Source organism: Salvelinus namaycush, chromosome 2 (genome assembly GCF_016432855.1).
Source record: "Salvelinus namaycush isolate Seneca chromosome 2, SaNama_1.0, whole genome shotgun sequence".
NCBI classification, from domain to species: Eukaryota; Metazoa; Chordata; class Actinopteri; order Salmoniformes; family Salmonidae; genus Salvelinus; species Salvelinus namaycush.
Genome location: NC_052308.1, coordinates 47,915,517 through 47,940,060, shown reverse-complemented (window position 1 = coordinate 47,940,060; position 24,544 = coordinate 47,915,517). Strand labels below are relative to the sequence as shown.

The 24,544-nt window shown below is 42.4% G+C and overlaps 2 protein-coding genes across 6 annotated transcripts in view; both read right to left on the bottom strand.

The window, feature by feature from the left end:
• The window catches only part of LOC120064200 (eukaryotic translation initiation factor 4B-like), a 43,948-nt gene extending 27,686 nt beyond the window's left edge, over window positions 1-16,262 (bottom strand). For all 5 annotated transcript variants that reach the window (XM_039014603.1, XM_039014638.1, XM_039014611.1 and 2 more), the window contains exons 1-4: window positions 16,216-16,262; window positions 5,315-5,467; window positions 4,854-5,059; window positions 3,328-3,444 (exon numbers count right to left, since the gene is read on the bottom strand). In XM_039014603.1, coding sequence (XP_038870531.1) covers window positions 3,328-3,444; window positions 4,854-5,059; window positions 5,315-5,467; window positions 16,216-16,228 — 489 coding nt within the window. In that variant the 5' untranslated portion in view covers window positions 16,229-16,262. The remainder of the gene's footprint in view (window positions 1-3,327; window positions 3,445-4,853; window positions 5,060-5,314; window positions 5,468-16,215) is intronic.
• Window positions 16,263-18,017: 1,755 nt separating this feature from the next.
• krt18b (keratin 18b) lies at window positions 18,018-24,211 on the bottom strand. The gene is made up of 7 exons (XM_039014653.1): window positions 23,640-24,211; window positions 21,579-21,661; window positions 20,699-20,855; window positions 20,144-20,308; window positions 19,439-19,564; window positions 18,981-19,201; window positions 18,018-18,215 (listed from the first exon to the last, which is right to left on the bottom strand). The coding sequence occupies exons 1-7, from the start codon at window positions 24,114-24,116 to the stop codon at window positions 18,182-18,184; spliced, it is 1,263 nt and encodes a 420-aa protein (XP_038870581.1). The 5' UTR covers window positions 24,117-24,211; the 3' UTR covers window positions 18,018-18,181.
• Between the last annotated feature and the right edge of the window lie 333 nt (window positions 24,212-24,544).

Genomic DNA, 24,544 nt, shown 5'->3' with positions numbered 1-24,544 from the left:
CTGGCTGATGTTTTGGTCACTTTTGAATGCTGGCGGTACTCTCAGTCTAGTGGTTGCATGAGACGGAGTCTACAACCCACACAAGTGGCTCAGGTAGTGCAGCTCATCCAGGATGGCACATCAATGCGAGCTGTGGCAAGAAGGTTTGCTGTGTCTGTCAGCGTAGTGTCCAGAGCATGGAGGCGCTACCAGGAGACAGGCCAGTACATCAGGAGACGTGGAGGAGGCCGTAGGAGGGCAACAACCCAGCAGCAGGACCGCTACCTCCGCCTTTGTGCAAGGAGGAGCACTACGAGAGCCCTGCAAATTGACCTCCAGCAGGCCACAAATGTGCATGTGTCTGCTCAAACGGTCAGAAACAGACTCCATGAGGGTGGTATGAGGGCCCGACGTCCACAGGGGGGGGTTGTGCTTACAGCCCAACACCGTGCAGGACGTTTGGCATTTGCCAGAGAACACCAAGATTGGCAAATTCGCCACTGGCGCCTTGTGCTCTTCACAGATGAAAGCAGGTTCACACTGAGCACGTAACAGACGTGACAGAGTCTGGAGACGCCGTGGAGAACGTTCTGCTGCCTGCAACATCCTCCAGCATGACCGGTTTGGCGGTGGGTCAGTCATGGTGTGGGGTGGCATTTCTTTGGGGGGGGCCGCACAGCCTTCCATGTGCTCGCCAGAGGTAGCCTGACTGCCATTAGGTACCGAGATGAGATCCTCAGACCCCTTGTGAGACCATATACTGGTGCGGTTGGCCCTGGGTTCCTCCTAATGCAAGACAATGCTAGACCTCATGTGGCTGGAGTGTGTCAGCAGTTCCTGCAAGAGGAAGGCATTGATGCTATGGACTGGCCCGCCCGTTCCCCAGACCTGAATCCAATTGAGCACATCTGGGACATCATGTCTCGCTCCATCCACCAACGCCACGTTGCACCACAGACTGTCCAGGAGTTGGCGGATGCTTTAGTCCAGGTCTGGGAGGAGATCCCTCAGGAGACCATCCGTCACCTCATCAGGAGCATGCCCAGGCGTTGTAGGGAGGTCATACAGGCACGTGGAGGCCACACACACTACTGAGCCTCATTTTGACTTGTTTTAAGGACATTACATCAAAGTTTGATCAGCCTGTAGTGTGGTTTTCCACTTTAATTTTGAGTGTGACTCCAAATCCAGACCTCCATGGGTTGATAAATTTGATTTCCATTGATAATTTGTGTGATTTTGTTGTCAGCACATTCAACTATGTAAAGAAAAAAGTATTTAATAAGAATATTTCATTCATTCAGATCTAGGATGTGTTATTTTAGTGTTCCCTTTATTTTTTTGAGCAGTGTACAAGTATATATTTGTAAACCTGCAGATTTAGTTAATATTGCCTACTAACATGAATTTCTTATAATTAGGGGAATTGTGTCACTTCTCTTGCGTTCCGTGCAAGCAGTCAGGGTATAGGCAGCAGTTTGGGCCGCCTGGCTCGTTGCGAACTGTGTGAAGTCCATTTATTCCTAACAAAGACAGTAATTAATTTGCCAGGATTGTACGTAATTATGACATAACATTGAAGGTTGTACAATGTAACAGCAATATTTAGACTTAGGGATGCCACTCGTTAGATAAAATACAGAACGGTTCCGTATTTCACTGAAAGAATAAATGTTTTGTTTTCGAAATTATAGTTTCCGGATTCGACCATATTAATGACCTAAGGCTCGTATTTCTGTGTGTTATTATGTTATAATTAAGTCTATGATTTGATATTTGATAGAGCAGTCTGACTGAGCGATGGTAGGCAGCAGCAGGCTCGTAAGCATTCATTCAAACAGCACTTTCGTGCATTTGCCAGCAGCTCTTTGCAATGCTTCAAGCATTGAGCTGTTTATGACTTTAAGCCTATCAACTCCCAAGATTAGGCTGGTGTAACCGATGTGAAATGGCTAGCTAGTTAGCGGGGTTCGCGCTAATAGCGTTTCAAATCGGTGACGTCACTCGCTCTGAGACTTGGAGTAGTTGTTCCCCTTGCTCTGCAAGGGCCGCGGCTTTTGTGGAGCGATGGTTAACGATGCTTCGAGGGTGGCTGTCGATGTTTTCCTGGTTCGAGCCCAGGTAGGAGCGAGGAGAGGGACGTAAGCTATACTGTTACACTGGCAATACTAAAGTGCCTATAAGAACATCCATAGTCAAAGGTATATGAAATACAAATGGTATAGAGAGAAATAGTCCTATAATAACTACAACTTCTTACCTGGGAATATTGAAGACTCATGTTAAAAGGAACCACCAACTTTCATATGTTCTCATGTTCTGAGCAAGGAACTTAAACATTAGATTTTTTACATGGCACATATTGCACTTTTACTTTCTTCTCCAACACTTTGTTTTTCCATTATTTAAACCAAATTGAACATGTTTCATTATTTATTTCAGGCTAAATTGATATTATTGATGTATTATATGAATTTAAATAAGTGTTCATTCAGTATTGTTGTAATTGTCATTTTTACAAATAAATAAAAAAAATCGGCCGATTAATCGATATCGGCTTTTTTTGGTCCTCCAATAATCGGTATCGGCGTTGAAAAATCATAATCGGTCGACCTCTAATTATAAGTGAAATAATCTGTCTGTAAACAATTGTTGGAAAAATTACTTGTGTCATGCACAAAGTAGATGTCCTAACCGACTTGCCAAAACTATAGTTTGTTAACAAGAAATTTGTGGAGTGGTTGAAAAACAAGTTAATGACTCCAACCTAAGTGTATGTAAACTTCCGACTTCAACTGTATGTCCCTTGAAGTAAACTATAGACAGGTTAGGTTGTTAAGCAACAAAACCGGAGCATGCGCAACTATGGGGCAAAACAGGCTTAGATTGTTGACAACATGTAAAATATATTTTGTCTCTTACTGAAGAAAAAATAATAATTGCACAATGAGCACTTTTGTCTCAAATACATCATTACAGTTGTTGGTTAGCATTGACATGAAATCTGCCATAACAAGACATGGTATCAAGAACAAGATTAAACGAGTCACTTACGATTCCCCACATGGCAGTTTGTCATTGTTGGTAGCTATGTGGCTATCCAGAATCACAACTCAGACTTCTGCCCCATTGAAGCGTGCGCATCATTTGTGACATTGTCAGCTAACCCAAACTATTACCAATACTGAATGGATGTTGTGATTGATATGATCAAATGTATATGTGATGAATCCTAATTAGAGACAGACACATGGTTCATCATGCTCATCATTGATCTCATTGTTCCTAAATCATGGACCTCGAATTTAGACCCTCAATCCTTTCTCTCCTCAGTGTGTCGTTCCTTACCTCCTCGTTGAGAGTCAGCGCCCTCAAGAGGGAGTCCACGTCGTCAAACTCTGCGTAGCCAAAGCCCTTCTGCCTCTCTGGGTTACTGGGCTCCCGTGGCAAGCGCACCGCACTGATCTGAGAACAGAGGGGAGACGTGGACCAGTGAGAAGGTGAGAGAGGGCTGATGCAGAACTGCACTGGTCTGAGGTCAGAAATAAGACAGACGAGTGAATGCGATAGGAACTCCACGACATAGTCTCAGAAGAGGGGAAATACTGCAGTGACATAAAATTAATGGATATATTGTTGGTATGGTACTGGTAGAGTCAATGTGCGGGGGCAACGGTGTCGAGGTAATATGTACGTGTAGAGTTATTAAAGTGACTATGCACAGATGATAACAGAGAAGCAGCAGTGTAGAAAGGGGGGGTAGTAGTCAGGGTAGACATTTGATTAGATGTCCAGGAGTCTTATGGTTTGGGGGTAGAAGCTGTTTAGAAGCCTCTTGGACCTAGACTTGGTGCTTCAGTACCTGCTTGCCGTGCGGTAGCAGAGAGAACAGTCTATGACTAGGGTGGCTGGAGTCTGACAATTTTTTGGGCCTTCCTCTGACACCGCCCGGTATAGAGGTCCAGGATGGCAGGAAGCCATCACTGACCCCAGCGATGTACTGGGCCGTACGCACTACCCTCTGTAGTGCCTTACGGTCAGAAGCCGAGCAGTTGCCATAACAGGAAGTGATGCAACCTATCAGGATGCTCTCGATGGCGAAGCTGTAAAACTTTTTGAAGATCTGAGTACCATGTCAAATCTTTTCAGTCTCAGATCCTAAAAAATGCTACAGCTGTACCATCGAGAGCATCCTGAATGGTTGCATCACTGCCTGGTATGGCAACTGCTTGGCCTCTGACCGCAAGGCACTACAGAGGGTAGTGCGTACGGACCAGACTCCAATGTTTTAGACAAAAGCTGCACCTTGCAATCAAATCAGTAAGCTACGTGTTAAGGCACTTTGACTTATAATTTCAATTATAATACCGATTAAGCCTACTTACAACATAATTACAGATTCATAAGCTTCCTATTCAATCTGCAGCCTATGGCTGCCTGAATAAATAAGTAACTTAGTTTATTTAAGAACTGATAAGCTTAATGTTAAGTGCTAAGCTTATATCACACTACAATTTATGTTTGTTAATATGTACAGTAGGTGTAATAATCCAATCTATTATCATATCTAACCTATAACAATGTTGGGAAAATATTTATTTCAATTGGTTCTATATTCAGTTAGCACAGCATGTATTCATTCATATGTTCTCATTTTAGAAGGGATGTTCTCTACCGTGACAGTTGCTTAAACAAAGTTTTTGAAAATCGCAATTCATTATCGCAAGTACAATATCGGGCCCAATAAAATCACAATTAGATAGTTTGTCCAAATCGTGCAGCTCTAGGTAGGACCAACACTTTTGTGCCACTTTGTGCATACTGAGCACGACACATATTTTTGTCCCCATTTGATAACACAGCTGAGTACATACCGCTAGGCCCCGGAAGAAGTCCTTGATAGATTCCTCTGAGACGTCGTAAGGCAGGTTGCCCAGGAAGGCAGTGTAGGGGGGGCTACGGGGGAGGCGTGAGCGGTCCACATCGGGCTCACGGGACGACCGTGGAGCTGTGGGCAGGATGTTACGGTCTATTGCGGGGGCCCGGTAACTGTCCTCCCCTGTGTGCCAGGAGGTGGACACTGAGGGAGAGAAAGAGGGATTTGTTTTTCCAGAGACAAATGGATTTCAATGGATAGGTGAGACATTACAGAAAAACTGTGTGAAACAACAAGACATGACTCCCAATGGAACATTACAGAGAAGCATGTTAGCTCTTTACAAGACATTTCACAGATCTGAGACATCCTGTACATTGCATACTGAAACCCTGGAAAGTTTGTTCCTTTGGATGTGCCCCCATATGAATCTTCATCAAGAATCAAGTTGTCCCTCACCATCTCCTTCCATGTCATCGGTCTCATCAGCCCAGCTGGTGGACTTGGCGTAGCTGGGTTGCGGTGGTGGAGCGTTGCCCCCACTCCCACTGTCCACTGCGAGGAAGTCAGTGAGGGTCAGAGTCTTCCCCTTCTTATTCCCCTTTTTCTTAGCTGGAAAGGGATAGAGTTGAGACATAAGTGGACTGCATTAAAGTGAAATGATCACAGGGGAACTGTCCAAAAACAACCCCTAATCCCTGCCTGCCTTCTGCGTTTTCTAGTCTGAGGGGTCTGGATTAGTGTGTTTGCCAGTCTGTTTCTGCTGTTTTGAGAACTCCTTGCTGAACCGTCATGCCAAACATTGGCAAGAGCGCAAACAGATCTGGGATCAGGCCAGGTCTGGATGGGTGTAACCAATATGGCTCCAACTGGTGTATTGCTTAAACCTATCCAGAGTATCTCCAGGTCTTTGAAAACCGAAGGGTTAAGGGGACAGGTTTAGGGGTTGTATTGGGACCAGGCATGGGAGTAATTGTAATCAAATTTAAGTCAGGGCTCCCGAGTGGCGCAGCGGTCTAAGGCACTGCATCGCAAGAGGCGTCACTAGGGTCGTTGGTTCAAATCCAGGCTTTATCACATCCGGCCGTGATTGGGAGTCCCATAGGGCGGCGCACAATTGGCCCAGCGTCTTCCGGGTTTGGTTGGGGTAGGCCGTCATTGTAAATAAGAATTTGTTCTTAATTGACTTGCCTAGTTAAAAAGGTTGAAAAATAATAAATTATAATAATATTTGTGGGATATGGCTTCAAGTCATTACATCAGCCAGTGTCCTCAATTTAAGACACACAGCATGTGGATGGAGAGCTCTTACATAAGATAAAGAGTGTACATTTTGAAGACACTGACTGATGTAATGACTTGAAGCCATAGCTCACTACACACGGTCCATTAAACTTGATTTGTGGGTCCCGAGTGGCGCAGTGGCTAAGGCGCTAGCTGTGACACTAGAGATTATGGGTTTGAGTCCTGGCTCTGTCGCAGCCGGCCGCGACGGGGAGGCGCACAATTGGCCCAGCGTTGTCCGAGTCAGGGGAGGGTTTGACTCCTTGTCCCCGCACACTAGTGACTCCTGTTGCAGGCCGGGTGCAGTGCACGCTAACACGGCGGCCAGGTGTACGGTGTTTCCTACGACACATTGGTGCGGCTGGCTTGCGGGTTAAGTGGGCATTGTGTCAAGAAGCATTGCGGCTTGGTTGGGTTGTGTTTCGGAGGACGCACGGCTCTCCACCTTCGCCTCTCCCGAGTCCGTACGGGAGTTGCAGCGGTGAGACAAGAATGTAACTACCAATTGGATACCACAAAATTGGGGAGAAAAAAGTGGTATAAAAAATATATATATATAAAAACTTGATTAACTACTAGCAGCCCATCCCCTTGGTTCACAAACCACAAAGAAACAGTATCCATATGGAGCTAATGGAAATGCTGGATAAACTATAGTGCATCGTTTTCACATACTGCCATTGACATTCTCTGAAAAAAGGAAAATAAGCCAATTGGTTTAGAAAAGGGCTCAAACCGCCCTTCATGCCGACAGCGGCGCACAAACAATTGCTCAATTTGAACCTTTGTTGTGGATCGCTCTGGTCCAGCAGCATTTCAGATAAGGGAGCAACATTGCGCTGACCATGATAAGGAAACAGCGTGTGTGTCTAATGGGCCTTGATAGTGTGTGTGTGTGTGGGGCCAGATGAGCCTTGGCACAACTCACCCATTCTAAAACAGGGAGTGGTCTCTCGCTGAATATTAACCGCCACTAAGTTGCAAAGTTCCAAAACAAACTGGGCATCACAGACAAGTGCTTTTACAACTCAAATTACAAGTAGGTGTTTGTTTGCAGAAACTGAGTTTGATTGTTTCTTCAAGACTTTTTCCACATGTTGCTGTGTTACAGCCTGAATTTAAAATGGATTAAATTGAGATTGTGTCACTCGCCTAGTACACACAACATCCCATAATGTCAAAGTGGAATTGTTTTTTGAAATTATTTACAAAGAGTCTGAGTCAATAAATATTCAACCCCTTTGCTATGATATGACAAGTCTAAATAAGTACAGGAGTAAACCATTGCTTAATTAGTCACATAATAAGTTACAAAAATCATGTTTAACATTATATATATATTTTTTTAAATGACTACCTTGTTTCTGTACCCCACACATACAGGTAATTGTAAGGTCCCTCAGTCGAGCAGCGAATTTCAAACACAGATTCAACCACAAAGACCAGGGAGGTTTTCCAATGCTTCACAAAGATGGGTAAAAAAAAAAGCACACCTTGAATATCCATTTGAGCATGATGAAGTTATTAATTACACTTTGGATAGTGTACCAATACACCCAGTCACTACAAAGACACAGGCGTCCTTCTGAAGGATTTCACCATGAGGCCAATGGTGACTTTAAAAACAGCTACTGAGTATAATTGCAGTGATACGAGAAGACTGAGGATGGATCAACAACATTGTAGTTCCTCCACAATACTAACCTAATTCACAGAGTGAAAATGAAATCTGTACAGTTAAAAAAATATTCCAAAACATGTATCCTGTTTGCAACAAGAGAAGTAATACTGCAAAAAATATGACAAAGCAAACTTTTTGTCCTGGAATGCAGTACCTTACTATGTCCCACTCTCCATATTTTCTTTTCTTTTCACACCTTTTTTCTCCCCAATTTCGTGGTATCCAATTGTTAGTAATTACTATCTTGTCTCATCGCTACAACTACAGGCTCGGGAGAGACGAAGGTCGAAAGCCATGCGTCCTCCGAAACACAACCCAACCAAGCCGCACTGCTTCTTAACGCGCATCCAACCCGGAAGCCAGCCGCACCAATGTGTCGGAGGAAACACCGTGTACCTGGCGACCTTGGTTAGCGCGCACTGCGCCCGGCCCGCCACGGGAGTCGCTGGTGCGAGATGAGACAAGGATATCCCTACCGGCCAAACCCTCCCTAACCCGGACGACGCTAGGCTCATTGTGCGTCGCCCCACGGACCTCCCGGTCGCGGCCGGCTGAGATAGAGCGCGAACCCAGAGTCTCTGGTGGCACAGCTAGCGCTGCGATGCAGTGCCCTAGACCACTGCGCCACCCGGGAGGCCCCACTCTCCATATTTTCAAGCATAGTAGAGGCTGCAGCATGTTATGGGTAAGCTTGTAATCGTTAAGGACTGGGGAGTTTTTCAGGATGAAAAAATAAACAGAATGAAGGTAAGCACAGGCAAAATCCTAGACAAACCCCTGGTTCAGTCTGCTTTACCCCAGACACTGGGAGATGAATTCACCTTTCAGCAGGACAATAACCGAAAACACAATGCCAAATATACACTGGAGTGTACACTGGAGTTGCTTGCCAAGATGACATTGAATGTTTCTGAGTGGCCTAGTTACAGTTTTGAATAAAATTATTGGCAAGACTTGAACATAGCTGTCCAGCTATGATCAACAACCAACTTGACAGTGCTTGAAGAAATTTGAAAATAATAAAATGTGTAAATATTGTACAATTCTGTTGTGCAAAGCTCTTAGACTTACCCAGAAAGACTCACAGCTGTAAATCGCTGCCAAAGGTGATTCTAACATGTATTGAAAATGAAATACAGAAATCAAATTTACTAACTATTCCCACTGAGTCAATACATTTGCATAACATGTTCCCACTAATATTATGGGGTTTTGTACGTAGATGGTTGAGGGAAAAAATATATTTAATACATTTTGAATTCAGGGTGTAACAACAAAATGTGGAATAAGTCAAGGGGTATGAATACTTTCTGAAGGTACATTAGGCGTGTGTGAGACACACTCATCAAAATGTGTTGACTACTGGTTCCAGGGGTTTCAATGGACCCAGCTCTTCTGATGGAGCAGGTTTGGCCTGTTTATTTTGGTTTGAAGCAGACTGAGAAAAACAAATGAGGGCTGGCAGCTTAATTGTGAAAATCCCAGCTGTCAGGATATTCTTTTCACACACTACACAGCATCACAGCCCGTTTACAATTGGTATCTAGTCAGTGGGTCACACACTGTTTACAATGGATGCTGGCACCAGTGCAATGAGTAGCAACAAATACAATAAATGCACACTTGAATTGTATTAGTTAGTTATGAGCTTTATTCATCCTGGCAACTAGCTACTGTAGCTTTATTAAATCCTAGCAAACAGCCTACATGCCTATGTGCAAGGTATTGTATCATTATTATGAATTATCTGAAACCAAATTAAGGACAGTCCCAGTCAGTATTAAATAGAACGTTGCAGCCCTGCCCGCCTGTGCGGATAACAACTTGTGGTTACCCCATTGGCTCACAGCAAACACTTGACATTTTTCAAATACAATTCTCTTGTCTGCTTGTTTTAGTCAATTACAAAAACTACATTTAAGTAAAACACTACATTTCAACACTCCCAAGTGTTCTCACTAATTTGAAAAACATAATATTGTAGGGCCTCCCTCATGCCCCTTTTCATGATGGCGCTAACGTTAGCGACGTGAGTGCTAACTAGCTACCAACCAGACAATTAAGCTGACCAACACTGACAGACTATAAAACTACAAGTAGTGAGCCGAGTTACAAACGGACTATACTAAACAAGATAAATGTCTTACCTGTGATTAAATGTTTTCCACACACACAACCATGTGTAGCCTACTTGGACACCAGGTCACCACAATTACCCACCCTTCCACACCGAATAGCCTGAAGCAACAGGGCTCTTCACACAGCCTCCATTTCCCAAGTGGGAGCATTGCGAACCGTAGGTCTAGATTTTTGACCTGGTTACACCACAGCAGCTTTTCGCATGTTTTATAATTGTTAAATTTAAAAAAATTTACAACAAAGTTCGCTCTTTTACAATCGGGGTTAATGGGAAAGAATGTTGTCCCCAATATGCGAGCGTGGTCGAGGGGAATTCCTTCTTATGACATGAATACCGACTCAGTGTATAGCCAGTGAGTCATTCTTGCCAATGAATGTAGTAAGCTAGCTAGCCCCCTTGCCAATGTAGCCATCATGCCAAAGCTAGCTAGCTAGGTACACAAATCAATTTAGAATTAGATGGTTTGTAGCTATTTATCAACACAGATTAAGCTCACTAGCTAGTTACTAACCCATATGTAGACCCTAACTGGTTTTAGAGCCTATTGATGATAGTATCTTTTGGCCGGGGCAGTATTGTTAACAGACCCAACGCTCATTCTGAAAGTTGAAACGGTTTTGGAAACGAGGAACATAGCGATCTTTCATAACAGCGATTCAAAAAAGGTTAAATTACTACACACCTTTATAGGGTTAGTGATAGAGGTCGACCGATTAATCGGAATGGCCGATTAATTAGGGCCGATTTCAAGTTTTCATAACAATCGGAAATCGGTATTTTTGGACACCGATTTGGCCGATTATTATTATTATATATATATATTTTTTTTTACACACCTTTATTAACTAGGCAAGTCAGTTAAGAACACATTCTTATTTTCAATGACGGCCTAGGAACGGTGGGTTAACTGCCTTGTTCAGGGGCAGAACGACAGATTTTTACCTTGACAGCTCGGGGATTCAATCTTGCAACCTTACGGTTAACTAGTCTAACGCGCTAACCACCTGCTTTACATTGCACTCCACGAGGAGCCTACCTGTTACGCGAATGCAGTAAGAAGCCAAGGTAAGTTGCTAGCTAGCATTAAACTTATCTTATAAAAAAACAATCAATCAATCATAATCACTAGTTAAACTAGTAATATCATCAACCATGTGTAGTTATCTAGCATGTCCTGCGTTGCATATAATTGATGCGGTGCACATTCGTGGAAAAGGACTGTCGTTGCTCCAACGTGTACCTAATCATAAACATCAATGCCTTTCTTAAAATCAATACACAGAAGTATATATTTTTAAACCTGCATATTTAGCTAAAAGAAATCCAGGTTAGCAGGCAATGTTAACCAGGTGAAATTGTGTCACTTCTCTTGCGTTCATTGCACGCAGAATCAGGGTATATGCAACAGTTTGGGCCGCCTGGCTCGTTGCGAACTAATTTGCCAGAATTTTACGTAATTATGACATAACATTGAAGGTTGTGCAATGTAACAGGAATATTTAGACTTATGGATGCCACCCGTTAGATAAAACACAAAACGGTTCCGTATTTCACTGAAAGAATAAACGTTTTGTTTGAGATTATAGTTTCCGAATTCGACCATATTAATGACCTAAGGCTCGTATTTCTGTGTGTTATTATGTTATAATTAAGTCTATGATTTGATATTTCATAGAGCAGTCTGACTGAGCGATGGTAGGCACCAGCAAGCTCTTAAGCATTCATTAAAACAGCACTTTCGTGTGTTTCGCCAGCAGCTCTTCGCAATGCTTCAAGCATTGCGCTGTTTATGACTTCAAGCCTATCAACTCCCGAGATTAGGTTGGTGTAACCGATGTGAAATGGCTAGCTAGTTAGCGGGGTTCGCGCTAATAGCGTTTCAAACGTCACTCGCTCTGAGACTTGGAGTAGTGGAGCGATGGGTAACGATGCTTCGAGGGTGGCTGTTGTCGATGTGTTCCTGGTTCGAGCCCAGGTAGGAGCGAGGAGAGGGACGGAAGCTATACTGTTACACTGGCAATACTAAAGTGCCTATAAGAACATCCAATAGTCAAAGGTATATGAAATACAAATCGAATAGAGAGAAATAGTCCTTTAATTCCTATAATAACTACAACCTAAAACTTCTTACCTGGGAATATTGAAGACTCATGTTAAAAGGAACCACCAGCTTTCATATGTTCTCATGTTCTGAGCAAGGAACTTAAATGTTAGCTTTTTTACATGGTACATATTGCACTTTTACTTTCTTCTCCAACACTTTGTTTTTGCATTATTTAAACCAAATTGAACATGTTTCATTATTTATTTCAGGCTAAATTGATATTATTGATGTATTATATTAATTTAAATAAGTGTTCATTCAGTATTGTTGTAATTGTCATAATTACAAATATATATATATTTTTTAATTGGCCGATTAATCGGTATCGGCTTTCTTTGGTCCTCCAATAATCGGTATCGGCGTTAAAAAAATCATAATCGGTCGACCTCTAGTTAGTGATCCCACACAACCATATCTCCATGTTACAGCGCATGTTTACGGAAAACAGAAGACAGTCAACTACCTCTGCTAACTAGGTATCTGCGCCAATTCACCTTTAAACAGAACATGTAAGGTCCATGGACTACAAGGAGTAACGTTAGGCTCCTTTAGTCCAATATTGGGCCAGCTAGCTACCTGCTAAGCTAGCCATTGTCATTACACCCACTTGCTTATGGCGTCAGCATACTCCCTTAAAAGACCTTCTCTTGAAAAACAAGAAAAAAAGTGCCAATAGTACTGTTTGTCCATTTTGAGATGCCGTAGCCAGTATACACTTCCTCAAAATATCATTAATATAAGATAACTCAAGAAATCGTTTTAGCCAATGATATCTTAGTCGTGCAATTTTACATATAACTAAGATGTTTGGGGCAGTATTTCTCAAGCGAAAAAATGTGCATGAAAGCAAGTCGTCTCTCATTGAATGACACGAGACACTTCATTGACAAATCCCTATGGTTGACCAATCACCGAACAAGGGGCTTAAGACTTCTACTGCCAACTTCGGCTTGCCTCGAGAAAAACATGTGCCCGAACAACCGAAATAACCTTTGTTGGAAGACCAAAACGTCACAAAATGTCATCATAATATATGAACAAACTGTTCCAAGCTGTTTTGGCTGGGAAGCATGCAGGCGCCTTTACGGGGAAAACTGCTCGAGTTAAAGTGGAACTGACAGAGTTTTTGCAACATTAAATCTTATTCAAATCTGTTTATATAGCCCACCAGGAAGACTATGACACCTTTTTTGTAAGCACTTAGATATGGTCATTTTCATAAATTCATTGAATGTTTGGGAATGCGTGTAGAAAGGCATTTCTGATAATTCTGTAGCAATAGAGTTGGAAAGCGGCCATGCGTTTGGACAATTAATTGACACTGCAGTAAATAAAACCGAATTTAAAAAAATCTGTCTTGTCCAGGACCGGAGTCTATGCAGACCTGTGCGCCATAGCCAATCAGAGCTACAGTAGGCCTACATGCAAATAAGTAATATGGGCCTGCCATAATTCACTTTGAACTGGACTGTGTGTTTACAGGCAGTAGCAACATTGTGACTTTAGATCATTAGAACGCATTTGCCAAAAAATACATCAATGGATTTCTGCAAATATGTAAACACCACAGGAGTCCTCTTACATTTGGGAACTTCACAGTCCTATTGATCAAAAAAACATGAAAAAGGTAGGCCCTCTTTCCCTCAGTTGCATATAGCACATCAACAAGATCTACAACTAATGCTAGCCTGAGCGAGATGAGACTAAATCTAATGAGGGAACATTAGATAAACCCTCTCAAACTTTTTCAGCTAGTTGGCCATCAAAATTGCACTGATAAACGATGGGGAATAGTAGCCTGCTTGTCCCTCTGCAGCTTGCCTGCCAATGCCGGACCCCAGGAAGAGCTTGGCAGCAGCTAATGGGGATCCATAATAAATACAAATGCATACTTGTCCCAACCCATGTTTTGACAACTGAATGAGAACATGCCTGCCCGCCCATGTGATCGATGCCAAATACATTTGATTGACAACTAAGAGATATGCTAACTGTGGATAAGTCGTTCAAGTTCAGCATAGCTAGCGAAGCGATTCAAATGTCTTGCTAGCTAACCAAATGACAACTGCATCTCTAGCTGTAGCCAACAAAAAACGATATGAAGGGGAAAAAAGGTTAAATAGCTAACATTAGGCTCCGTGTTTTTCTCCGAGCTTGCTAAATAAACAGCTAGCTACATAAATACGCTAGCCCAGGGGTGTCAAACTCAATCAGCGCACTGGCAGTATTGAAAAAACAACTAATTTGCGGGCAAGACATACGATATTTTATTTTACAAAAAAACTTGCAACCCTAACTGGCCATTGCTTTATGTCACGACTCCGACCGAGGCAGGCTCTCCTTCCCGTTCGGGTGGCGCTCGGCGGTCGTCGTCACCGGCCTATTAGCTGCCACTGATCCTTTTCTCCCCCTCCTTATGTGTTTATTGGTTACACCTGTTTTCATTTGTTGGTAATTAGTTGGGCTTATCAGTCAGCCGGCCCGCCCGGTTCTTTGTGCGGGATTGTTAGTTGGTAAGCGTGGTGTTTGTTTTGAACTACGTGTCTACGTGGTTACTGGACTGCTTTCATCCCCCCCCCGTGTCTGGGGTAGTTTTATGTGAGCACCCAGTGTCTTAGAAGGGTGGCTTTAGTTTCTCAGTGTTCATTAAAGGGAACATTTGTTATTGCACCCTGTTTCCTGCGTTTGACTTCGCACTCCGACACCCAGTCCTTACACTTTATTAGAAAAAATATGGCCCTTTATAATGTCCTTACATGATGTTGTATATAGTATTTTAAGATATTAAAACAAAAGATAAACAATATTTGTTCAGCCTCGTCCATGTTAGGCAAAGGTTTGGCTCGTGTAGGCCTTCATTGTAAAATAAGAATTTGTTCTTAACTGACTTGCTTATTAGTTAAATAAAGGTTAAGGCCTAGTGGCTATGACATAATGAAATATGAAAAAGTTGGAGATGCCACTAATGGTTAGTACGAGTGTCCGGTGTTGTGCCGAAAATCTCCCGCTGCCAGAATCCCCCCTCCCTAATTTCCTTAATTTTGTGGCTAGAGTCAAATATTTTCTAGATTACAAACTTCGTCAGGATAGGTAACCGAAATTAATAATTAATGTATGTGTCATATTATACATAGAAGAGGGAGTACAATGTTGGCCTGCAATAAACATTTCAGAACAACTATGGCTGAATTAGTATCCTTACACTTTCAAAATTACTTGTCGAATAAGACATGGGAGAGATGATGAATTTTGGCAAAGAGATTTATTTATAGACTAATACAAATCAGTAGCGGATTTAGGTACGGGCGAAATGGGCAGCATCTTGCCGAGGGCGGCACGGGGCGCCCCTGGGTGCGGGCGGGGGTTGGCTGCACGGGGCGCCATACAAGCTAGAAACGCCACATACACTTGAAACAAATAGCTAAACCAAAAACTGCAGACAAAAATGCTTTCTGCTACTAAGATCAGTAAAATGTAGGCTAAATTGACAACGGAGTTTAGAGCAGAAATCTAAACTAACAAGCAATTCGCAGCAATGAAATGCGGGGAGAATTCTTGCAAGGGGAATATTTTCGGCACAACACCGGAAACTGTCGTACTTCACCCATCGGTTACCAAAAATCATCTCTAATCCGGGGACCCAAATGCGCACGTGGGGAATTTCTTGGGAATCCCATGCCATTCAACCAAACCCTCCTCCAAGAATTCGCTTGCGCCTCTAGCAATAGCATAGATTGTCTGAGCGCACAGTAAATCGTCCGCTATCTAACGTTAGACACAGTGTGACCGTTCTTTCAGTAACGTTAGTTGTTTATGTATAACAACATAACGACCTGCTTAACAATGTATAATACAAGCAAAAGACGACCTCTAAAGTCAACTTGCTACACGTTACATTAAAACAACAAACACTGGTGGGACAAAATGATTCAACTTGCAAATCGCTGCCTCGCGTAACCATAGCTAGCTTTAACGTTACATCCCTTGGCCGGCCAGGGGGTCTTTATCCCTCAGAAACAGTCATGTAATACCATTATACACATAGACCATTGACACGACAAGGTGTAAACACCGGTCAAACAATATGTGCTAGTTGTGCGGAGCTGATACACTCTGAAATTTCCCAACTCGTTCACCCACATAAACCTCACCTGCCGCCGCCATGTTGGAGAGCGAGTTCGCATCAGATTCCCGGATGAAGGCGTCAGAAGTTTATAAACGAGAACGCGCATCTTTGGTTTCGAGCCTCAAATCCCTCCCGCCTTGCCCATGCAGTTTGTTTTCTTTAATAAACTGGGTGGTTCGAGCCCTGAATGCTGAGTGACTGACAGCCGTGGTATATCAGACCGTATACCACGGGTATGACAAAACATTTATTTGTACTGCTTTAATTACTTTGGTAACAGGTTTATAATAGCAATAAGGCACCTCGGGGGTTCGTGGTATGTGTCCAATATACCATGGCTAAGGGCTGTGTCCAGGCACTCCACGATGCGTAATGCATAAGAACAGTCCTTAGCCGTGGTATATTAGACATATATACCACGGGTATGACAAAACATTTATTTGTACTGCTCTAATTACATTGGTAACCAGTTTATAACAGCAATAAGGCACCTCAGGGGTTTGTGGTATGTGGCCAATATACCACGGCTAACGGCTGTATCCAGGCACTCCGCAATGCGTCGTGCATAAGAACAGCCCTTGACCATGGTATATTGGCCATATACCACAATATACCTCATTCCTTATTGCTTAATTAGGCCTATTTTATATTAGAATATTATGTTATGGTTTGTATGCCCACATGGCCAATTTTAGGCATCTCAAAGCGTTTTCATACCATTTGGATTTTATTTTGGTTTATAGGTAGGCAGGATATGTGTTTTACGTGTTGTTGCGTAGGCCTACTATGTCTAATTTTCATTAATTATTAGATCATTTATCCTTCAACCCATTCATTCATTTACTCATTCATTCATTCAATTAATTCATTATAGTACCAACCTGACCAATAAAAACAGTCGTACCTAATGTAAATATTGTGTCTTCTAGTCTCATGATCTCATCTTGTGCTATTGAACTGAAAGTTTGCTGCACTCAAGGATAATTCACTGCAAGCAAAAAATAAGATGATTCACATCTTTATTTTTATAAACTAACCTCAAATAGATCAATATTCTATTGATCTATGGATAAGATGGATAACCTAAGGAGGACGTACAGTCATTCCTCCTTAGGTTATCCATGTTGTAGGCTATTGATTCAGTATTTGAGTGACAGCTTGTAGATATATCGATAACGTAACCTACTGACCTTCATAATAGGTAGCATAAACTATGCATTGCACTCTAGTCTTCCTTATGTATTGCCTAATAAAAACTGGATGGTTCGAGCCCTGAATGCTGATTGGCTGACAACCGTGGTATATCAGGGGGTGTCATGCCTAAGAACAGCCCTTAGCCGTGCTATATTGGCCATATACCACACCCCCTCGGGCCTTATTGTTTAAATATAGCCTAACAGAGTAGCCTACCTAAATTCAAGAAGAGCACTAGCCTCAATTGCTTCCTAAAGCATTCTGTTCCATAGTAGCCTATTCACAATGAGTCATAATTAATTAATGATTATCTGTATGTGTTGGGATTAAGTACTTTATGGATGTACAGTTTAAATTATAACTGTATAGTTATACACATGATAAATATTCATACATTTCTTCCCTCATTACTAAACCATGCCGTCCTTTGTTTTAGGGTGATAAGCTTTTGCAATAGCCTTTACACTTTTGTTCATGATATGGGAAGGTGTGCCCCTTTCTGTGCACTGAGGTCATTTCTGGACATGTAGTCCTTTTATGGCTCAAGTGCACCCCTAGAGACAATGTGTAATACTTGCCAATCAGTTCATCATGGTGCAGTGGAACAAAGAAACAAATATGAGGAACAACATGTTAAATGGTAACCATTGTATTTATTGCATCTTTTTGTTTGTTTGTCATGATAACACGATGCTATGCCCATTTGATGGGTTTGACTCCTCCGCGTCTGTGCGTTTCTCTCTCTCTCTCTCCATGAAGTTGATAATTGGTCGTCACTTTTGTCCGCCCTCATTCCCTTATGGTTTCAGTTCATCCATAGCGTCTTGAAGCCTGGAATAGAATTAATAGGTATTAAAACACAGGACATTAATTAATTGACAGGACAGATGATAATGCCATACCTAGTTTTTACTGTAGATGGCATTAAACCTCCTCAAGAACTGTACTTCACCCATACTAATTGCAACTGACATGTCCAAAATAATATTGTGTTTCTTCCATTTCACTTTGTCACAATTTCCAAGTATTTGAATCATGATATGTGTCACCACCACCTCCCCATTATTATTTCCTGTTTCAACTCCCTAGATTTTATTTAAACTATGCTCTGTGGCAGTTTGTGGTACATGAACTTGAAGCATAGCTGACATAAGCATTGAGATGCTAAAAGAATAAGCATTTTAATTACTATCAATCCTCAACCCTAAGAAAAGAGTGTGCATCTCAATAATCAAAAGTTTCTGCCTCTTCTTCTCACATCCTTTCCTTCACTAATGTGTAAGGAACTGGATTGGTGGACGAAGCCCCCACCCTATAACAGTCACCTATCCATGTGTCTTTAGATCAGTGCAGTTGATGAAAACAAACCGAGGAGAGTTAAGACTATTGAGACACACCCCTAGTCAGTCAGCCACTCAACCTCATCCACTTGCTTGAAGTCTCTTGAAAGGAAGTGACTTTAGACTATTGAGACACAACCCTAGTCAACCACTAGCCCCTATTCCCTCATACACTCGCTTGTAGTTCCTTGAAAGGAATCCACTTTAGACTATTGAGACACACCCCTAGTCAGCCTTTAGTCCCTTGTCCACTTACTTGAAGTCTCCCCCATCGAGCAGGCTCCTGTAGGTGGCGATCTCGGCCTCCAGCTTCATTTTCATATTGAGCAGTGCCTCATACTCCTGGCCCTGCTGCTGGATGTTGCCCCGCAGGTTGGTCAGCTCGCCCTCCAGACGGATGAGGATAGCATTGTACTTCTCCACCTCCATGTTGGAACGCATCTCTGTGTTACGCAAGGTGTCTTCCAAGGAGGATTTCTGCTGGGAATAACAGGGGAATGTTGGGAATGGTCTTCGAAATTTTGTGGAATGATACTGGGATTATTAGAATGTTGGAATTTGGAGATATGGATGGTATGGCTAAGGTATGGCAGCAGACTTTAAAAGGAGGTCGTACATAGAGGACATGCATGAGTTACTATCAGTTCCATTTCTACTCAGAGGAATTAAGGAATTTAACGGAAATGTGTTATCATATTGAAAGAATGTCCTTGCCAAGCTCTGTTGGGATGCCAGCTCGATCTCGAGGGTCTGTAGCTGTCTCTGTAGGTCGCTCATCTCCATCTGGGCCCCCTGCAGGGCCTCTGTGTTCTGGGATACCTGCACCTGTACGTCTGAGATCTATACCACAGCACAGAGGAAGAAAGGAAGGTAAGGAGATAGGGATGGAGGGAATAAGGGAAGGAGATAGGGAGGGAAGAAGGTAAGGAGATAGGGAGGGAGGGAAGAAGGGAAGGAGCGAAGCTTAGGTGTCTATTCAATCTGTAATGCTGAAGCGTTACAGATTCCACGATATAAATTGAATGGTAATTTCCGATTGAGTTGACATATGCAGCGTTTACCATGAATGCAGTCTCCACTAAAGTGGGAACATTGCCTTTAAATTTCAATCACGCTTTAAAGCTGAACTTCCGCGATGCGGATTGAATAGAGCCCTTAGTCATCTTGAAAGTTGAATTAATGTTTTGGATTTCAGGATTTTTTGTGTGACTAGACTACCCATACAACAAAACATGTTTTCAATGGAAAGCTACACTTTCAGTGGATACAAAAATGTTATCTTGGCCAGTGGGTGTGGGTTACTCCATTTTAGTTTTAATTGCAGAACAAAAAACAGTAATTATAGGTTTGATGTGGTGTGTAATGATAGTATGATACAATGATGTACCTTCTGGACACTGTGAAAATAAGATGGGCTACCTGGTTTTCGTGCCACACTTTGAGGTCCTTTGCGTTATTCAGAGCCATCTTCTCGTAGTTGGCCCTCATCTCCTCCATGACCAGACTCAGGTCCTGACCTTTAGGGGCGTCCACGTCCACCTGCACCCCCGACTGGGAGATCTGGGTCCTCATTTCTGTCACCTCCTGTTGGAGAGAGGGAAGGGGGAAGGGGAGAGAGAGCAAGAGAGAGGGAGAGATAAACAGAAAAAAAGGATAGTAAGGCATTCCAACATTAGCTAACTGTGAAACTTGAAAAGTTCATAGCTAATGATAAGGTTAATCTGATATTATCACATTATCGTTGTTCTTCAAGGAATTGTATTGTTCTTCATTCTATTTCTATTCTCTATAATGAACATTTTCTATTTCAAATTATTATTTGACATTGACATTCAGTCTCAATGCTATAATAGCTCACGTTGCTGTGGTTCTTCCTAGAATAATTCTTATCTTCAATATTTTCTAATGTAAGGAAAATGTTCTATTTCAAATTATTATTTGATATGGACATTCAATCTCAATGTTATAGCTCACATTGTCATGGTTCTTCCTGAGGAAGATGAGCTCCTCCCTCACGGCCTCGATCTCACTCTCCACATTCATCCTGCCCATGTTGGTGTTATCGATGACCTTCTTCAGCCCGGCGATGTCCGCCTCCACTGACTGACGAATGCTGAACTCAGATTCAAATCTGTGGGCACAGGGACACTGTCACTAAACTCTACATTGACATGAAATAACCTGACATTTTGGGTTAAAGGCACAAAATGGCTGCCATGTTTCAGTTTACTAGGGGTAGGATGGATTTGAAGCAAACACTGATCTGAGGTCAATTTGGTATTTTTCTCATCCTTTTGATTATCATTATAATTTGGGGAGGAAAGTTGATCCTAGATCTGTGTCTGTGGGCAATTACTATCTCCTGTGCAGTTCACCAAGGTTATAAGAGCAATGCAGCATAGGGGTTGCATGTAAGAGGTTACATGCACATCAGGCATTCACATACAGATGCCAAGATGGCAGATTCATTATGAGAGATTAGACTTTCTGTGCCAACTCTGCATACTGGTACCGGCACAAGACAAGATTTTTTCCTTGCTTAATGGCTGACACACCACTAAATTGACTTTATAGTGGCCCATTGGGCACACACTGGTCGAACCAACGTTGTTTCCACAGAATTTACATTAAATTATGTTGAACCAACATGGAATAGATGTTGAACTGACATCTGTGCCCAGTGGGGGGGTTTGAGCCAATGAACTTTGTGAGAAGCACAATTACAGTATGAAATTGAACAGATCAAATGCTTTTCATGACAGAACAACGACATCTCAAATGAACCCCTGTATTGTATACAATGTAATCGCACAACCAATGTGCAGAAAGATGTAATTTACAGTGGTAAACTCACTTTACTCTGAAGTCATCTGCAGCTAAGCGAGCATTATCAATTTGGAGGACAATACTAGCGTTATCCACTGTTGCATCGAAGACCTATTGGAGAAAAATATTGTTAATTCCATTGAATATATGACAAAAAGAGATATAATGGGCATACTTCTTATTTATCATGAAATACTAAATATTTTCTGAAACTATTTTTGCATGTGACATAAGCCTGCTTTATTATGCTTTACTTTCCTTTACTTTTGAATACATGTCAGTTATAGAGGAAGGCCTTTCCCCCGTTTACTGCTCAATGCAAATAGATATGAACTTGCTTCCCATTCTAACTATAATTTTGTGTGTCATACATAGATGAGCTGGCAATAAAAAAGAAGAACTAATATGTTCCATCATTGAATTTGCTGCTCATCACCAGCCTAAAACAGTTGTTTTAAATTTACGCCTCCCAGGGGGGTGTTATTGAAACCGGAAACCGCAGATTCTGAGTGATTTACATAATGGGACCAAAACACAACTGAATCTATGGTTACGACCATATAACTCTGACTGCCCCTGAAAAAGAGGAAGCTGTGAACGGAAAAGCAGGAAAATGAGTTCCCGTGCTAGGGCTGTCTGTTCTCAGTTTGCATTGTTAGAGAAAACGGGCCAGGCTTCCTGTCTTCCGCCCCCAATTTGTGTGTTTGTAACCATGGTATTCTAGTGCGAATCACATAAAAAAGGGAACTCTTGTCGGTTTATGTGTCCGGCAAATGGAACAAGGCTAACATTCATCATAAGAGTGTCATCATAAACTATAGAGGACTTTGGAATTCTTTTGAACAAACGTCAGCTTTTGCAGGGATTCCGAGAGCTCTTGTTGGAATTCTTTGACTGTGCTGTTAAAGCTATAATGGTTATAGAAAAAACACACCAGCCAGCAATGTGTTTCAAATCTCGCAGGGAAATATTTTTGTGTGTTGTCCCACCACATCTGGTTCATACCGCTGGACCCTCTCACACTACACTATGCCCCAGAGTGGAGACACTGACCCGGGGAGGTCAAAACGCTTTGCAAACACTCTTGGAACTTTGTTTATAAGTTTGGTTCAGTTTTTTGATGATGATGATTCATTGCGTCCACCAAATTTGGTGATTAATTTGAGGAACTCTTTGACCAAACTGAGGAGTGAGGGAACTAGTGAAGGAGGGGGAGGGAAAGTGGATATCTGACTGGCCTGCCACACCCTCTACAATGATTTATATATACAGTAGATGACTAACAGGGGGCGCTGTTTTGGAAGCCTCCATCTTGGCACTCCCCCACTGTTATAAAAACCATTTTGGAAGCTATAGAAATGCATTTACAAAGGTCTGAATTTATTTTTGCAATGTGTATTCTATTACCAACACCTTAATACACACCTTTTAATTATTTTATGTGAGCTAAACATAAACATTTTAAATGAAATAATATAAAGATTTAATTTCCTTAAAGTATGATTTTTTGAAAGTAATAATGTTACTGTCACCATTACAACAACTAAATACTTAAATACATATAATTTTGTCCTTGAAATATTTAAATTAAATACTGTAGAATTCCATTCATTCATATGGAGGACTGCTTTTCAATATGGCCGGCTGGTGGCTTCAAAGTCTCATTGGCCAATACACAGCATCAGCAATCCAGGGTTTAGATACATCATTGACCCTCTATTCAGTTAGGAATTTTGAGAAGCCAGTTGTTCCAATGCAGAGTTCCCCACAGAAATGTTTAAGTCAAAGAAAAAGAAAAGTAAATTGGTAAATAAATAATGGTCATTATGCTTAAACTCATTCTTGGACGGACATCTTCTCTCATACCATAATGGGTTTTAGTTCAACGAAAAGTTGCAGGAGTGGTGACATTACATTCATATTTTGACTTACTGGTTGATCAAATCAACCCACTTATCTAAGCAACAAAATACAAAACCACAAATTCCTCAACTTAACCCTTTTCTTACACACATTATTCTTTCTCAACACCCCCCTCTCTTGTCTCTATCACTTTTGTAATGATACTGTATTTCATTCACACCCCCACCTTCTTGCGCAGGTCGTCCAGTATTGTGTTGTACTTGCTATAGTCGCGGGCATCCGGTCCTCCCTTCTCCAGGGCCTCTCGGATCTTCAGCTCCAGTTGTCCGTTGGCCTGCTCCAGGTTTCTCACTGTCTCCAGATAGTTGGCTAGGCGGTCGTTCAGGTTCTGCATGGCCCCCTTCTCGTTGCCCATGACGTGACCGCTGCCACCACCTGCTGCCGCAGCGTTGATCAGGCCACCCATGCCGGCACCCATGCCACCACCAATGCCAGTGCCCATACCACCGCCGCTCACCTTAAATGAGGATGAGGAGTAGGAGGAAGAGCTGGCTGGGGCACCACTGCGGAGGCCCCCGTAAGATGCGGAGGAGATGCGGGTGCCCTGGCCGCCAGCCCCGCCGTAGGTGCTGGCAGCCCGGTAGGAGGACACGGGCGTGGATCGTTGGAAGGAGATGTGGCTGTTGGACGGTCTGTAACTCATGACTGCTGATGGAGTAGTCAGAACGAATGAACAAATGGAAGAGAGAGAGGGAGAGAGAGAAAGAGAGAGAAAGGAGCCTCTGAGCTGAGTTACAGAAAGAGTGACGTGGGTAAAGTGAACCGGAGAACTTATACTTCCCCCCCAAACAACCCTCCTCTTTCTCTCTTTTGCAGGCTGGCCTCCAAGACCCTGCCTACATCCACATCCCCCATCCTCTCTTTCCTACTCTCCTACCGCTTCTCGCATGCTCTCATTCCAAACTCTTTTCCCTAGAATTTGCCCATGGACACTGCTCAACTTCTATCTACATGCAACATTTAGCTAATTATGTTATTTTTACATGCATCTAATGTAAATCACATATTTGTGACATCTAATGAAAGATAACGTTCTATCTTGTCAATTCAGATTACAAATTCCTCACACTG

Bases quoted from the DNA above. Each gene is read 5' to 3' on its own strand.
- krt18b (XM_039014653.1), bottom strand. From the start codon at position 24,116: ATGAGTTACAGACCGTCCAACAGCCACATCTCCTTCCAACGATCCACG. The intron at 20,856-21,578 runs GTGAGTTTACCA...CTGTGCCCACAG, and splicing joins GCAGATGACTTCAGAGTAAA to ATTTGAATCTGAGTTCAGCA. The intron at 19,202-19,438 runs GCAAGGACATTC...TATTCCCAGCAG, and splicing joins TGGCATCCCAACAGAGCTTG to AAATCCTCCTTGGAAGACAC.